Source organism: Gavialis gangeticus, unplaced genomic scaffold, assembly GCF_001723915.1.
Source record: "Gavialis gangeticus isolate Ggan-Ray unplaced genomic scaffold, GavGan_comp1, whole genome shotgun sequence".
Taxonomy (NCBI): domain Eukaryota; kingdom Metazoa; phylum Chordata; order Crocodylia; family Gavialidae; genus Gavialis; species Gavialis gangeticus.
The window spans coordinates 20,414,636-20,430,852 of record NW_017729027.1 but is presented as its reverse complement, the minus strand read 5'-3'; the positions used below and the strand labels follow the sequence as shown (position 1 = coordinate 20,430,852).

General features: G+C 43.5%; 2 protein-coding genes across 6 annotated transcripts in view; both read left to right on the top strand.

Moving 5' to 3' along the window:
- Positions 1-5,411, top strand: part of FAM135A (family with sequence similarity 135 member A) — a 192,285-nt gene extending 186,874 nt beyond the window's left edge. For 3 of the 4 annotated variants that reach the window (XM_019520497.1, XM_019520496.1, XM_019520495.1), the window contains 2 exons: positions 3,078-3,191; positions 3,934-5,411. In XM_019520497.1, coding sequence (XP_019376042.1) covers positions 3,078-3,191; positions 3,934-4,139 — 320 coding nt within the window. In that variant the 3' untranslated portion in view covers positions 4,140-5,411. Of the gene's footprint in view, positions 1-3,077; positions 3,192-3,933 lie in introns of those variants that run through there. The other variant, XM_019520498.1, reaches the window with a different exon arrangement.
- A 4,244-nt stretch (positions 5,412-9,655) lies between these two features.
- SDHAF4 (succinate dehydrogenase complex assembly factor 4) lies at positions 9,656-14,745 on the top strand. Of its 2 annotated transcripts, none has more exons than XM_019520494.1 (3): positions 9,656-9,743; positions 11,545-11,697; positions 14,446-14,745. In XM_019520494.1, exons 1-3 carry the CDS (start codon positions 9,704-9,706, stop codon positions 14,553-14,555), a joined length of 303 nt encoding a protein of 100 aa, XP_019376039.1. In that variant the 5' UTR covers positions 9,656-9,703; the 3' UTR covers positions 14,556-14,745. The 2 variants fall into 2 exon arrangements, with proteins under 2 accessions (XP_019376039.1, XP_019376038.1); XM_019520493.1 differs by lacking the exon at positions 9,656-9,743 and adding an exon at positions 10,164-10,298.
- The last annotated feature ends 1,472 nt before the right edge of the window (positions 14,746-16,217 follow it).

Sequence of the window (16,217 nt, the reverse complement as noted above, 5' to 3'; positions counted from 1 at the left end):
CACTGACAGAGACAGCTTTTCTTTATTTAGGGCTATACTGAGATCACAGGGAGAATTCCAGACAGCAAGGGGAATCACCCACTTGTCTGTTTCAAAGCAATCCTCCTCTCTAAGTTTTCAAGCATTTTTATACTTAAGACAGATAAAGAGAAAAAAAATTCGACCTTGGAGAAACCAAAACAAGTTTACTTAATTGGACATCTGTGCACAGGGTAATAAGGCATGCAGGATTCCTTATCTCAGAACATGTAACTGAAATAAGCAGTATCAGCTCTTCTGGCCTTTGTCTGTTTTCCTAGTCAAGTAGGCCAGAAGCCCAACTAAATTTACTACCACAATACACACATGCATGTGGTGCCCCCTGTGTCTGATTTGGCTGCCTCCCACCCCTGCCCCAAGCAGCCCATTGAAGGCTGGAACTCGCAAGGGGCAATCCGCAGTTTCCCATGTTTTTCTCCTTTAAAAGATAAAATCCATTTTTTCTGGGGCAAACAGGATAACCAGATCCCTGGTGATCAGGGCTTTCCTTACAAGGGGATCCTAAGGATAAGGACAGATGTAACATTTGAAGAGTTTCCAAATACTTGGAAACATTAAAAAAAACTATCAGAATCCATGGATCCTAGACACACCTTTCCCAAAATGTCATATACCTGATCCAATGCATGATGTGCCCTCATGGGAACTATGGGGGTGAAACTAAACAGCAGTTTTACGCTGCTAAATTAACTCCCACACAAAAAAAAAGGATGGAGGCGCACACATCATCAGGAGCACGTCTCAGAACAACCACTCCCTCTCTCACCACTTCGCCCTTGTACTCAAGGAAAATCTACCTAACACCTTTAAATGCAAATTCCAGAACAACAATTTATAAGCTGGTTGGACACTTAAGAACCAAGGATGAAACATTGATATTAGTTTTAAGGCACATTATATTTTACTTGACTTCTGAATTCTTTCCATGTAGGAAATGTGAGAATAGCACTTCTCCCTTTTAACAGGCCTTGTTCTCCCAGTAAATATCTGTTTTGCTTCTTTTAATTGTGTCTGCTACCCGTGAGAAATTCAGCTCCTCCCCTGTGCTGTTCTTCACTATGCTGTGCCAGGTTCCTGTTACGAGAGACCTCAGGAAAAATACTTACCTGGCAGAGGAAAAACCGTGTACTTGGGTCCATAAAGGCAGTTTTCCTTAAGTGTTCCTGGGGATAACTGTTCCTCTGGAATGGTTTAGTACCCGCCGAGGCGTTGGGGCTTAAAGCCTGCTTTATGGAAATGGGAGGCTCCTCCCTAGCTTGTTTCTGTGCCCATATGGCTGAGGGCAGGTGAAACTTGGGGGCATCCAAACCCCAAGGCTCCGGGCTTGGGTCTGCACGTAGGATGCCTGCCAAAAGTCGTTGGAAATATCTGAAACCCCTGGTGCGGGTGGAGGATGTTTGCTGGTTGTAGGGCCACTTATGGTTCTGGACTGACTAACAGATTTGGACTCGATTTAGTTGATTAGGCTTGGAACACAAAACATTTCTTTAAAAAAAAAAAACAGAGGAAAAATGTCTTGCATTTGAAAGCTTGTCTAACTTTATCCCAACTATCTACTTGGTCCAGTAGCAAATACCTAAGAAATCTCTACCTCTCAAAAAAGATAGCATTTCAGCACCAGACACGTACAGCCTCTGTGGTATCCCTGGCTGGAGAGCTTTAAAATCACTGCAGTGGCTTTGTATGCTCTTCAGCCATTGAGCTAAAGGAGGAATGTAGCAACTTGCAGCTCCGCCCCCCTCAGTGTGCTTAAAGCACTGGGAGCCTCAGAGCCCAGACCTGGTAGTAGGTTTAGGCTGCACAGTCTGGCTAGGGGAGAGATGCCTAGATGTGGGGCAAAGTTCTGAGGGGAAGGCCATGTGCCTGGACCACCGCCCTACCCAGAGGCCTGGATCAAGTCTCCTGGGGTTCTTGTAACCAGTTGTGTGATGCCATGTTGGCAGGGGTCATACCCACTGGAGGCAGGTGGGGTGTTGGCTTGGGGTCAGTACCACCCCATGGGCAGTAGAGCTTGAGAGGGTGCATCTTGAGATGCTGGATGACTGTAAATTTGTCACTTTTCCCTCTTTATAACAATATCCTAGCTCTATTTGACAGCGATGAGGCCACATCTAGAATACTATGTTCAGATTTGCCTCCCCCCACCCTTCAGACAGGATGTGGATAAATTGGAGAGATTCCAGTGGAGAAGAGCAAAAATGGTTAGTGGGTGGGGCACCTGGCTTATGAGGAGAGCCTGATAGCACTGGGCTTATTTAGTCTGGGGTGGGGGGGTTAATAGCAGCCTTCAGTTCCCTGAAGGGGGGTTCAAAAGAGGATGGGGCTAAACTGTTCTTAGTGGTGGCAGATGACAGAAGAAGGAGCACGGTCTCAAGTTGCAAGGGAAATTTAGGTTAGATATTAGGAAAAACGTTCTCACCAGGAAGGTAGTAAAGCACTGAAACAGGCTACCCAGAGAGGTTGTGGAGTCTCAATCCTTGAAGATTTTTAAATGATAGAGTTTGGCCTGGGGTCATAAAGTTGGGGCTGGTCCTGCTTTGAGCATGTGTTGGACTAGATGACTTCCTGAGGTCCCTTTCAACCCTAATTTTCTATGTTTCCTATGATTTCTAGCTAGCTAGAGTGGCTCAAAGATAATCCTTGCCAAAGTGGCATAACTTTAAAATGTTCAGAGGATGCCTAGCCCAGTTTAACACGCTTTAATATATGGACGCTCCCAGTTTAAGTGCCTTTGGAATGGTTTAAAGGTAATATGTAACAACACCCTAACTGACTTTAACATAAAGGGAAGCATTACTGTTAGGGCATCCTAAGATGCTTTAATATATGGATTTAGGTAGGGGAAGCAATATCTAGACGACTTACGAAGCCTTCAGCTCTCATTAATAGAATTGGTCTTCTGTCTGCTTTTTTTTTTTTAAACAAGAACTTGTTATAAAATTGGCACAGGGTTTGGGGTTTTGGTTTTAATATGTTTGTTTGGCAACAATTTTAAAATTATTATCTACTTATATTTACTTTTTTCCCTCTTCCTACAGGTCTTCATTACTTTAAAAATGTAGTGTTAGTAGGATCTCTGCAGGATCGTTATGTTCCTTATCACTCTGCCCGCATTGAAATGTGTAAAACAGCTTTAAAGGATAAACAATCAGGTAAAAAAAAAGAGGCCTTGGAAAGAAACTATGAGCAGGGCTAGTTAGTTGCGTTTCAAAAATATGTGTGTTTTTATAACAGAGAGTAAGATGAACAGCCAACATATGTGTGTGGATATGTATGTATGAAATGTTTTGGTTCTCTAAAAGAGGCTTGTTTTGAGTGCTTTCATATACTCTGATGTAGAAGTTAACCACAATCCCATTGAAGTAATTTGCCATTGACTTTTGGAGCTGAATGCTGTCTGCAGGAAAACTTCAGCAGGCTTTGCTTAACAGCGGCCCAGTACCATCCTAGCAATGAAAATAGTTACTATTTTCTGTTTAAGGTGGATCATTTATTTTTATATCTATTATTGAAATACTTTGAGACATTAGTATTTTAGCACATCTGCCTTGCAAAATAGGCAAAAAAATGCTGGTGTCATCCTGATTTCATAAATACATTTTCACTCTGAAATCTAAACAGTAAAACTGTTTAGAATCTGCCTTCTAAAAGAAATTTGTAGAAATAAGTCTTCATGTGTTCACCTCTTATTAGAGAAATAACAGAATGTTTTGGGCAGATCCTTCTCTGCTTACCACATGTCCAAGTGGTACTTAGATATCTAAAGCACAAATCCCATGCCACCACTTTGATCTGTGACACTTACTGCCATTTATGCAGATTTTAGATCCTAATAAGCACTGCATGATTAAAAGGAGGAAGATGGGAGACATAATATTTTCTTTTGTTTTTCAGGACCAATTTATGCTGAAATGATCCAGAACCTGCTTCTTCCAGTTCTTCAGAACAAGGAATGTAATTTGGTTCGATATAATGTAATTAATGCGTTGCCCAATACAGCAGATTCTCTCATAGGGAGAGCTGCACACATTGCTGTTCTTGATTCAGAAATATTTTTAGAAAAGTTCTTTCTGGTTGCTGCCCTAAAATATTTCCAGTAGAAGAAAAGCATTGTAAGATACTTGGCTATTACCTCATTAACAAATGAATCAAATAATGTGTGGTATTAAAGTATAGCTGCAGCTGTATTTTAAGAGATATTTATACTTTTTATATGGAAGATAATTTATATCATCCATGTCTAGAGCTTTTTTAACATCAACTTTACTTTCTAGGTGATGTGGCTGTGCAATATTTTTTTATTTTATTCTTTTTACTTTTCTATTCTTTCTCTTAATTTTTGGGTACCTAATTATTTGAGTGGAGATTGAAGCACACTATGTACATTTGGTTGTTTTATTATTGGCTCCTAGACTACAAAAGTCAGTGCAAAGCAGTGGCTACATTTTATGAGAAACTTTGAATGCCAAAATAAATTGGAATATAAAAATTGTAATAAGGTATTATACATTCAGTTGTAAGGTTTTAGCATTGTAGAAAATTTAACTGGAAAAAATAATTAGCTGCTAAAATATCAGATATTTGAAAACAACTATATCCAAAGGTCTGGGAAAGACCATTATTTCATGAACAAACTAAGTCATCAGATATCACTACATCTTTAACAGTTTTCTACAAAATCATCATCATCATTACTAAACATGTTATGCCTGTGGAAATATATTTTCTACTGATGTTTTCAAAAACATGTTGGTTTACATATTCGCTTTTATTACTGGAACTTTAGTTTTCAAAAGTAAGCAGCAATTGAGATTTTTGAATGTTTAAATGACAGCTGCCTTCAAATAATTGGAGTTTTGCAAAATTTAATATAATTGCTCTTACATTGTCAATTCAGTTCTTCAAATAAACCTTTTACATGGACTTCCGTATATGTACCTAATATAAGTAAGGGTTATAAATTTCTGCAATACTTTTCTGAATTTAGATAATTTTTAAATATTGTTAAAATGTTTTATTGACTACAAAGTATTGTAAATATAAATCAATGCATCTTGAAATGGGATAAAATTATAAACTTTACATGTTTAGTGTTACAGATAAAATGTTTTTGATATACAGGAATGTTAAAGGTCTATTGACTTTTTACTGGTGCTGAAATAGCATTGAGTTCAGTTTCTCCTCCCTCCCCTTTTACCTATTTCAAACAATAATGCACTAAAGGTGGAAAGGAGGTTATATGTGCGTTCACTAATTGTAATGAACATTTTTTTTGAAAAATATAAATTTGTTGTATAACTAATGCATGTTTCTTTTTAGCATTGTGTTATTGCATCTGGTGTTAATAAAATGAACAAATGATTCTGACAGAAGCAATTAAGGAAGTGAAATCTTTTGCTACGTTTGAGAGTACTGGGAGGGTTCATATATTTTGTAGAGAAATTTTATTAATTATTATTACATTTAGATGTGCAATATTCATGTGATCTTTAATAAATTATTTGCCCCTGTAGTTTACAGTTTTCAAATGAACATCCCAGACTACAGTTGGCAATGTAGCATGTGTTCACTTTTAAATAGTACTTTTTTATTAAGTTTTGTTGTGCAAGTCCTTATGATGCTGACAGGAGACTGAGGCCCTAAAAACATTCCAAATGAAAATGGCTGATTTTATTAGTAATTGAAAAATGCATTTTACACTCATGTTAATATCTTGTAAATATTTGAATTATGTTCAGAGAGTTTGTCAACAAGAAGCTAAATACTTTGGCCATCGGTAAATCAAAGTGAGTTTAGGGGACTTTGGGACATATCCAGTTTGGTTACTTAGCACCTTCACTTAGCAGATGGAACATCTGTATAGCTGCTTAGACACCTTGTCCGATGAGGATGATCTAGTTTGGGCAGGTTCGCTCATGAACTGTGTAAAATCAGTCGGGAGTCTGTGGGTAAGGACACACATAACAAATGTCATTGACCAGGAACCAGTTCACAACTATCATATTCAGAGTTGTGCACAGAAATAGTGCCCTAGCATTCCAGGTAGAATGGTCACCTTTTAGGTATTGACGTGCTATGGCTCTGATACCAGAGGTGGGAGTGAACACCCAGGCCAGCATGCCTTCTGGGGTGGGGGGCATGAGTACTTTTACCCATGCTTCGGAAGTCTCATGGGAAGGTGAGCTGTGACTGGGGGCACTTTCATTTTTCTGTTTTCTAGTCTTCTAAACACGTGCTCAGTTAGGTTCAGTAGTCTGCATTTGACCAAACTACACTGTGCATGCTACACTCTATTGCATGGTTACTTAGAAGTGAGAGATGTATTTTAATGTCTTGGAAGTGTGTTTTAATTTCCTGAAGCTGTGGATGACATGTAACAGTCTCCCACTTATTTGGTAAGTGCTCTTATCACTAAGCTGTTGTGCCTAAGGGCAGAAACCACCACTGTCCTTTATGGGCTGAATGTAGTGCTATTGGTAAATAATGGATTAAGTTGGACTTTAGTATGGGGAAGGCAACAATCTGGATTGCAGATGCTTAGCCAGGAGCTAGGTGCCTACATGATGAAACTGGATTGCTTCTAAGGTGGTCTAAGTCTAGGTTCTTACAGAAATTTGCAGTTCAAAGTGGAGGTGCAGCCTTAAGTTTAGCATCTACTGGATTTTTAGCTTGCTAAGTAAGGCCAATTAGATTTCTCTTTAAAATAAAACTGCCCAAACTCTGCCTAAGTCCTATTTAAGTGCCTGCAAAACTGAATCTGGTCTCTGGTCTGCAAAACAGTTTTGCCTGGTTCATGTTGATTGATTTAAAATGTCTTTTAACACATTGAAAGAAACTGCTTAAATGTGTTGGAAAATATCTCCTTAGATATGAACCTTCTGTGGGAAGCTAAAAGCTACACTTTCTTTTCCTTTGACATGGGAGATCTCTTAAATTTAGGGAGAGTTGATGCTGGTTTGTAATTGGATGAAAGCAAACCCAAGATACTAACAGCAACTATAAGTTGTTGGTAATTTTATTATAAATGGAACTGTTCCTTTTGAGGTGGCACTGAACCAAGGTCCTAGAATTCTTCTTCATATGCAGCCTTACAAAGAAATAAAACTGAGATCCAAAACCTTCTCTGATAAAATCTCCAGTTCTTTTTTTTTTGACTCTTGTGGCAATATTCTCTCCTGTTATTGCACAAACTCCTATTGATATAATTAGGAAAACTGCACAAAGAGTGAATTGGTATCTACATGTTTGGGTGAGTTTCTGATTTTGTATCTGAATCCTTTTTTAGAATTAAACTTGGTAATTGATCTGGTATAACAGATTTAGAGAATACACACCCACTTGCTGAAACCAAAAAGGACTTTTGATTTGGAAGGGGGGGGGAGGGAGAGTGGGCTCTCCATGTTTTGTGGTGTCCCTGATTTCTACTTGTGAAGGGAGATTTCTCAACATACTCTTATCCCAAAGCATTGTCTTCACACACTCTTCTCCCTCCTCCGTTTGGTAATTGGAGAACAGGGTTTTCAATCAAATTATATCCATGTGCTGCTGCTTGTTATCAAGGTCTTAAAGCTTCATAACATTCTGCAGCAGAAATCACCAATATTTTCAGCAAAAATTATTGAAATGCCATGGCAAAATTCATTTATTCCATAGCCATGAAATACCCTTCAGTTTGCCCATATACTGCCCTTCTGATGCAAAAAGAAAAACACCTGTGGTTTGTAGTCAGAAATACCAAATAGACTTTGATGTATTTTCAGCAATTCTTTCCTCATTCTGTTGCCCAGATGGGAAGCCTGGGAACGTTGCATTCTCTTGTACCAGCAGCCCTGTTCAGAAATCCTGAAATGTGCCAGGCGGGAAGGGGGAGCTTAGAGGCAGCTTTAGAATTCATAATGTTTGCAGGCAATCAGCTCGTATGACCGGCCCACCCATCTGGCTTACTAAGCTGTCTGGCTGGAGAATGGACTCAAGCTTTGGCTCTCCAACCACCTGGTGTTTAGGAACAAAACAGAAAAACTACTACATACAGTGTAATCTCATTCCCTTAACGGGAAAGCCATAGAACAGCTATCCAACTTCTAAGCAGCTGGGGGCTGCAACAGGGCAAGCCAAGAACCCTCCAGGCTATGTGCCACACAGATGTACTCCAACCCCTGCTGCAGCATGCCCATCACCATCTCCAACAAGGCAACTGCGTCAGGTGCCTGCAAGCTGACCCTCAGATCCCCTTTCTCCATTGGGTGGGAGCAGGCATGGAAGCCAGAGGAGGGAGAGGGAACCCAGGGACTCAAGCTGCTGTTACCCATGTGGAAGAGAGGGGTGGAAGGGCCTGCAACTTAACTCCTTGTGGACCAGGCGGGCTGCAGGCCACCAGTTGGACAGCCCTGCTATAAAATAAGGGGCAGGGAAATGAAAAAAATGCCAGAATGTAGCCACAACAAAATGGGAAATTTCAGAATGATGTGGCTTCTTGGGATCATGCCACGTTCTGTGGCTTTGTATTTGTTGGGACCACTGGGTCCCGATTAATAGGACAGTTCGTGGCGCTCAGAAGTATTTTTTTTAGCTTCTCTGCTGAGGCCAAGAGATAGGGGCATTGGATGCGTTCAGTTCATGCCATAAGAGTTCTCTCCATAACCACAAAGGCTAAACGTGTATAATTCAGGACAAGGAGCTGGTTTGGCATCCACAGAATACACCTAATCCTGCTTTTCTTGCATAAACGAATTTTAGGTAGGAAAAAAGTGTTTTACTATCTATCCTACTTTACTGCATTCTTAGGGTGTGAAAAGTGAGTGCATTAGCAGGAACAGTCAGTAAGTTCTGCAGTCATTTCTGGGTTCTTTTGCTTTTTCCTTTTGCCTGCAATAACTGCGCAGATATGTTTTAGAAACAAATAGTGCTGAACTACTGCAACCCCAACATACTTTTTAAAAATTAATTTTGCCCCAGTTGGTCAGTTCAAGCTGCTAGTTTCCAGTTTGAGGGAGGGTGTAATACAGAGTCAGGGAAATCTGTACTTTTCTTCATGGGCATGTTCTTCAGTTTGCCTCCCTAAATTCTCCCCAAACTACTTTCTCCTCAGGCATCAGCATTTTTCTTGTGTGTGCGCCATGTTCTCCTCTCTACTGTCTTCACCCAGCACCCTATATCACATTTCCAATAGGGACCAGGGCTTTCCTTTAGTTTCAGTCTTAAATGTCAAATTAGCTGTGGTTGTACCAAAAAAACACCTGAAGGGAAAATGCCACACCCGGCACAAAGCAGACAGACAGTTCAATGCAAGCATCGTCAAGCTGTAGGCCTTAGCCACCGTCAACGAAATGCCTCCGCAGACCATTGCTCTTCCTACTCAACGTGCGGGCTCAACCTGCAGCTTTCCTTTCTTTTTAGCACCGGCTATTTCATCGTAGTGCGAACCTTACAAATCTCTGAAATGAGATTTTTGTTGGACGATCCCGTATTCAGGGCTAAGCCCAGCTGCGCGGGAGATACAGTTGGAACTCTGTATCCCCCCCGTCTGCACATATTCGCGCGGAAAGGCACGCCTGCAGCTGAGCAGGGCTGCGCGGGGGCGAAAGGCGCATGCGCGTGGGGAGTGCCCCCGCGCCTGCGCATTGCCCCGGCCCTGCCACTCGGCCTGGCCTCGAGCGGCACCGCCATGCCTCTGCGGCTGTTTCGCCCAGCGGCTGGAGTTGCGCGTAAGCGGCGGGTTTGGGGGAGGGAGCGGGGGAGGCCCAAGAGTGCGCTCGGGGCCACGGCTGTCCCTGCAGAGCCCGCCGGGGCCCCGAGCAGCTGGGGAATCGCGTGCGCATGCGTACCCTGAGTGGGGCACGAGCGCGCTCAGGCCCAGGTGACCACGACGTAACACGCTGGGGCTGGGGCTGGGGCTGGGGCCCGGGCCCGATCTGGCTGGGCTCTGGTGGAGTGCGCATGCGCGCTTCCGGCCCCTCGCTTGCGGTGTGTGCATGGTGCTTCGCGCTTTGCCGGTCTCGGAGCCTGGCGCTGGGAAGCCGCTTCGTTTCGTCCTATCTGGTCCCGTTCCGTCCTGTCCTGTGTGGTCCGGTCCGTGACTTCGGGAAGACTCGTCTTCGGACCCCGCAGGACCGCGCTGCCAGACTCTTTTCCCCAGATCACCGTTTAAGTGCTCGGAGAGAAAAGCTTTTCTTTCCATGTTTTTCCTGTTATAAGGGGACCCTACATGTCTGCACTGCAGGTCGCTTGCAGCATCTGCCGTTCCTTTTTCCTGGCTTCAAGTGGAGGGCAAAATAGGACCATAGGAAAGGGGCTGGAAGGGACCTCATGAGATGGTGTAGTCTGGCCCCCGCCGCAAAGCAGGATCCTCCCAGTCAAGCGGCTGAGATTGTCCCGGGGTGGAGATGTGACTGTTTCTCTAGGTTGCCTTTCCAGGGTTGACCACCCTCACAGTCTGCAAGGTCTTCCTAAAGGGCCAGTAGGTTCCTATAGGAGGCGAGACCCACAAATTGGCAGGCTGCGCAGAGGAATTTCAGGCTTTCTGGAGGAAGTAAAATGTGTGGATCTATACTAGCAAAATGTATAATGTAGACAAGTGATTCTTAGCTGGGGTTGTAAGAGCCTTTCAGAAGTGATACAGCGTGGGTACCAGTGTTGCAACTGGTTGACACTGCCCCATGTGCCTCTTGCAGAGCCAGACTGGGGGGAAGGGGAACGGGGGCAATAGTGTGCAGTCCTGCCTGCATTAGATAATCTGATGAACTTGAGGCAGGCAGGAGAGCATGTCTCTGTGTGGGAAGAGCATGCATGTTGGACTGGAAAGGGTTGCTGTAGACGGGGCCCTCCTGCCTGCTTCACATTTGTTAGCCAACCCTAATGCAGGCAGGAGCACGAGCTCTTGCAACAGTCCCTGCTGGTCTGGCTCTACACAAGGTGCATGGGCAGTTCCATTGCAGTGCTGCCAAATAATTAAAAACAGTTATGAGGGATGCCCAGGACCTTAAAAAGGTTGAAAACCATTGAAATATAGGAAAATTAAAACATGGGTTATTTGGAATATAGTTAGAATAAGAGTGGCCATCCTGTGGTATGGATGCCACAGATGGCACCGTGGACAGTCTGTGTGGTGCACATGGTAGATTAGAGAGGACAGGCAGCATGGTGGAAGATTGAGCAAGAAGCACAAGGGAAGAAGCAGAAATCAGAGCAGCAGACCGGGCAGAAGATCAGAGTGGACTTCAGGATTAGTGCAGTGCACTTTGAAGCTTAAGTACATCTTTGAAGTTCCTAGTATTTTGTTCTAAAATGAATATTTCATTTTCTAGTAGGCACAGGTTTTCAGAGCTTTTATAAACATTGAGTGATGCAGATATTTGATATAAAAGTCCTCAGCCTGATGAAGGGTGTTTGTGCCCAAAAGCTTGCTAAGCATTTTTCCAACTATTTGACCTGGTCTAATAAAAGATACTGGATTTACCCAAATAACCTTGTCTGCCTATGCTTTAATTAAATGCGTTCATTTGATAGGGTCAACTTTTCTATGCAGTTCTTCGAGGAGGACCAGTTCTAACACTGACGGAAAGTCTGAGCCTACCAAGCAATTGCTTAAGAAAGCAAAATTGCCAGTAGGTCGTCTTGATGAGCCAGAAGAGTCTAATGTAGAAAGGGAACCACTGGAAAGTAAGTCTTACTTTAATAATAAATGAGTATTATGTAAGTGTTATGGATTGTGCCTGCAATTACTAAATGACCAGAGAGTTTGGTCTGAAGAGGAGCACTCTGAAACAGACCGTGAAATATTTGTAGCTGGCATTGAAACTGGTCTTAGTCTGTTTTAGTGCAGTTGTAAATAGGGTTAGTAAAGCAAAAATAAGGGGCTGTAGCTGATTTTACTACACAGCTTGCTTTAGGGCATGCTGTATTTGCACAGTACCCCACTGAATTCAGTGAAGTTCAACATAGAGATGCTTACAGGGCTGAGGCCTTGAAGCGTACCACTGCCAAAAGTCAGGGAAAAAATGCTTTATTTTTTGCCATACCCCATGCTCCCAAATAAGACGCATCTTGTTTTGGGAAGGCAGAAGGAAAAAAGATATTTCTAGGAAGAGCTGCATGAAGCAAGGACAGCCTATTCTTCAGCTTGCTTGTCCTCCCTTTATTGCTGAAGCAAAACTGCTGAATTGGCAGCAGTTTTTGGCTACTCAACCAAAAGGTACTTCCAATTTGGCACTGGCTGTGAAAGGGTTCAAACTAACTGCTGTTGAAGACTGCATTGTGCCCCTCTTTCCACGTGAAAAAAAGGTTCATTTTAGATTTGAGTGCCAGCTTGGCACAGGCAGCAGCTCGCTCCAGCTTTGGCCTCAGGCTCAGAGCTAAAGGCAGAGCTGAGCTACTACCTGCCTCAGGGTCAGGTCACTAGTGTAGCAGGGAAGGGGGCATGTGGCTGAAAGAGTGTGGCAGAAACCATGATGGGGGGGTAAAGAGGGGCCATGCAGGAGACCTGTGGTGTGCAGCTAAGGGGAGGGGGCAAGTGGTAGGGCACAGGCAGCAGAGGGACAACATGGCAGGGGACAAGTGGCTGGGGGGACCGGTGTAGGCACAGGGGAAAATAAGGGGTGGGGATGGGCTTTCCCTGCCACAGCAGTGTGGGGATGAATTAAGATGATCTTCCACTAATTAGATTAAATTATTAATTTTCCATATATAGAATCTAATTATTAGAGGTGGGAGGGGGCATCATCTTAACTTTGAAGCCTTTGATTTAGGTAAATATTGATATTTGAAAATTCATGTAGATCTTAAAATGACGCAATGATGGATTCAGTTGGAATTCAGAGTAAATATTTAATGTTTTGCCTTAGCTGTCTGTCTATAGTTTTTATTCCTCCACCCAGAGCCATAGAATCTGGATGCTCTATACATCCAATTGTCATCCAGTAGAATTACTGTGGAAATGATCAATTGCAGTAAAAACTAGTGTATAAAATCCTCTGACTGTTTCTCTTTCACAAAATATCTAGGGTGAACTGATACACTGGTTCATATTGTATCGGCACCGATAAAAGGAAAATTGACATTATCAGAAATCAGCTTTTTTTGGCTGATATGGTTGATAATGTCAATAAATGCTGCAGGCATGTGCGCGGCCACGGCATGCATGCAGCCAGGAGTGCAGCCCAGTAGCTTGGAGAGAAGCATTTGGCTGGTAAATCTGTGGGAGAGAAAGGGTGGGGGGTAGATTAAGGCCTCCATGGTGAGGGAGAGGGTGGGGCACTGGACAGAGCCACAGCTCGTCTGGGTAGTGTGATGGGAGTGTGACTCCTGCCACTGTGACCACCCCCAGGGGAGGCATGGGGGGGACATGCCCCCCAGATCTGTGCATGGGGTGTGAACAGGCTGCCTGCTTGGGGCCGGGGGCAGTGCCAGGTTGCTCCTGGTGGGGGAGGGGGGGGCAGTCTGGGGCCGTGCTTGGGGCAGGCATGGCGGTGCTGGAAGAGGAAGCTACTGAGGGGAGGGTTACGGCTAATTTTGGGGTGGTGGTAGCTCCCCCATCCCAGCACCACCACTGCCCAACCCAAGCATAGCCCTGGCCTGGCCCTCCCACAAGGAAAAGCCCAGCACCGCCCCCGGCCATGAGCAGACAGCCCACTCTGGCCCCACGTATAGATCTGGGGAACATGTGGCCCCCCAAGCCTACCTTGGGGGTGCACGCAGCAGCAGAAGCTGCCCTCTGCCCCCAGAATGAGCTGCGGCCCTGGCCCCACTCCCTTCCTCGCCATGGGGGCCTCGATTTGCACCCCTACTATCACCTTCCCTTCCTCACGCCTCTTCCCTCCAGACTTACCAGCCTGATGCTGCTCTCCAAGCTGCCAGGCTGCATATTGGCAATTGGATCAATATCAGCCTATATAGCTCATTAATAATCAGCCATTGGTATTGACCAAAAAATCTTTATTGGTACACCCCTTCTTGTGTCAAATGTTCATGCTTGGGTGCTTAAAATTAGCATCTTAAACAAAAATAAAAATGAGTTGATTTTTTTTTCTTTTTTAGTGTGGTTATGTACAAGCAGCTGCTATTGAATAAAGTAATTTCTTTCTTAAAAATAAGTGGGAGTCATAGCAGTTTTAAATTTTCAACTATCTAGTCGCTGCTTTGCTTAGTTGCATAAATAAAGTGGTAGGTTTTTGACTCCAGGAACCTATGTGTGATGATTATGACTGAGATTTAACCCAAAACTCCCTGAATTGTTTTGGGGGTTTTTTTTAATTGTTTTGACAAAATGTTAAGCCTAGATTTAGCTTTTTTAAAGCAGTTGGTTTTTATTTTGTTATGGAATTGGGATGCAAACATGTTACACTGTTAGTCTTTATCATATGTATTTGCCAGTTTCATAGGCATTTAATGTACCTTTTCCTATCTTTTTAGAATTTCCTGATGGCATCAATCCTACTACAAAAGAGAGGGGTGGACCCAAGGGCCCCGAACCTACTCGTTATGGAGATTGGGAGAGAAAAGGACGATGTATAGATTTTTAATGTGCAGTGCATCTGCATTGCTAATATAGTATGTTTATTTGTTTAAAGGTATAATAGGTAGAAAAAATCACCTAGATGTTCCTGATGTTCTTCTAATTTGTTCTTAAATGGAGCTGTTTGTTTCAGGTGTATATTTGATGACTACCATGAAGGATATTTTCACCAAATAAATGTTCAATTGTAAAGTCAATTTTTGAAGCAGTTATTTGCAGTGTGTGCCTATAATCTTTCATGGTACTTGTACTCTCTAATGTGAGATTGAAAATGAGGGCTGGTAGAATCTTAAGATATGTTTAAAATGCAAATCCTTAGATGCTCTCATTATGTTTAACATTTAAATTGTGCCGTACATACTGAAAATTCTGTGCATTTCACAAACCTATACTCGTATTATCAAAATATAACCACTGCCATCACAGCACTTAATTGACATACAATGTGGTAGTTCATGAATGACTAAAAGAGAATTTAATCAAGGGCACCAAAGCAACCCTTCCATCTCTTTTTACAAAGTCCCAGGGGCTTTTATTTGTTTTCTCAGTACAAAGAGCAATTTGTTTTTTAATTTTATCTTAGTCTGACTTGCATCAAACTGCACGATACTTAGTTTATCTACTCAGAGAGAGAGGACTGAATTGACCCTTCTGGAATTTGTGTTTAAAGCAGTGGGAATGTTGAACATGAAGTTCAAATGCCCGTACTGTTTTCTTTCTGGCTTCTGTAAGTGCAGGCATGTACCATCTGTGTTGGATAAATGAAAGTGACTACTTGAAAACTGACTAAATGTGATATGGGAAGAAACAGCACTCAAACACCTGCAGTGCTGTTATGTCATCTGGTTCCGGGGTGTTGAGCTTATCTGGCTCTGCAGGCCAAATATGTAGAGCAGGTCCAGTTTGTTTGCTGGATCAGGCCCACAGACTGGCTGTGTGTGCTGGATCTGGTGTCTGGGGCTCGCTCCCCGTGGATGTTGCATGTAGCGTATGTACCAGATCTGAATTCACCAGGGCTGAATGCAGCATGCATGCCAGACAATCAGGCCGGATCTTTGACATCTTGGATTTAACTTTTATATCACAACCCACTACATTTCAATGTATTACACCTGACTTGAAGCAAGTAGTTGAATTGTATCTCTGAGGAAGGTAACCAGCTTTCAAGGGATCATCAACCAGCAACATGAAGGAATGGAGAATCTACCACTTCTTTAGTCAATCTTCTTTTGTATGATTGTGAGAGGGGAGGCAGAAGTCCCCCCAACATGTCCCAGACCCTCGCCTGATGCGCCCCGTTACTTACCCTAGGAGCTGTGGCAGGCGGCAGCAGGAAGGAGATGCCAATGCAGGCTCAACAGTTCCGCAGCTGCCTGAGCCTGTGTATCTGCGAACACTGGGGGTGTGGCTCCTGAGCGGCGCAGGCTGCTCAAAAGGTTGCTGGGCATCCAGCTGAGCTGGCGCCGAGGAATGAGGAGCAGAACGCCAGCTGGGAGATGCCAGCTGTGGAACTGGTAGGCTCCAACTCCAGCTGCCCCAAGAAGGAGCTGGGCATCTGCTGGAGGACCCAGACGGGTGAAGTAGAGGGCAGCCTTGGGGGGCTGACGGGGGCAAGGGAGCCCCACTGAGGTGCAGCAGCTTCAAGGGACACCGCCGAGGAGCAGAGGGG

Excerpts from the sequence above, each read along its gene's own strand:
- SDHAF4 (XM_019520493.1), top strand. The coding sequence starts at position 10,244 with ATGTCTGCACTGCAGGTCGCTTGCAGCATCTGCCGTTCCTTTTTCCTG. Across the intron at positions 10,299-11,544 it reads TTCCTTTTTCCTGGCTTCAA|GGTCAACTTTTCTATGCAGT; the intron begins GTGGAGGGCAAA and ends TTCATTTGATAG. Across the intron at positions 11,698-14,445 it reads AGAAAGGGAACCACTGGAAA|AATTTCCTGATGGCATCAAT; the intron begins GTAAGTCTTACT and ends CTATCTTTTTAG.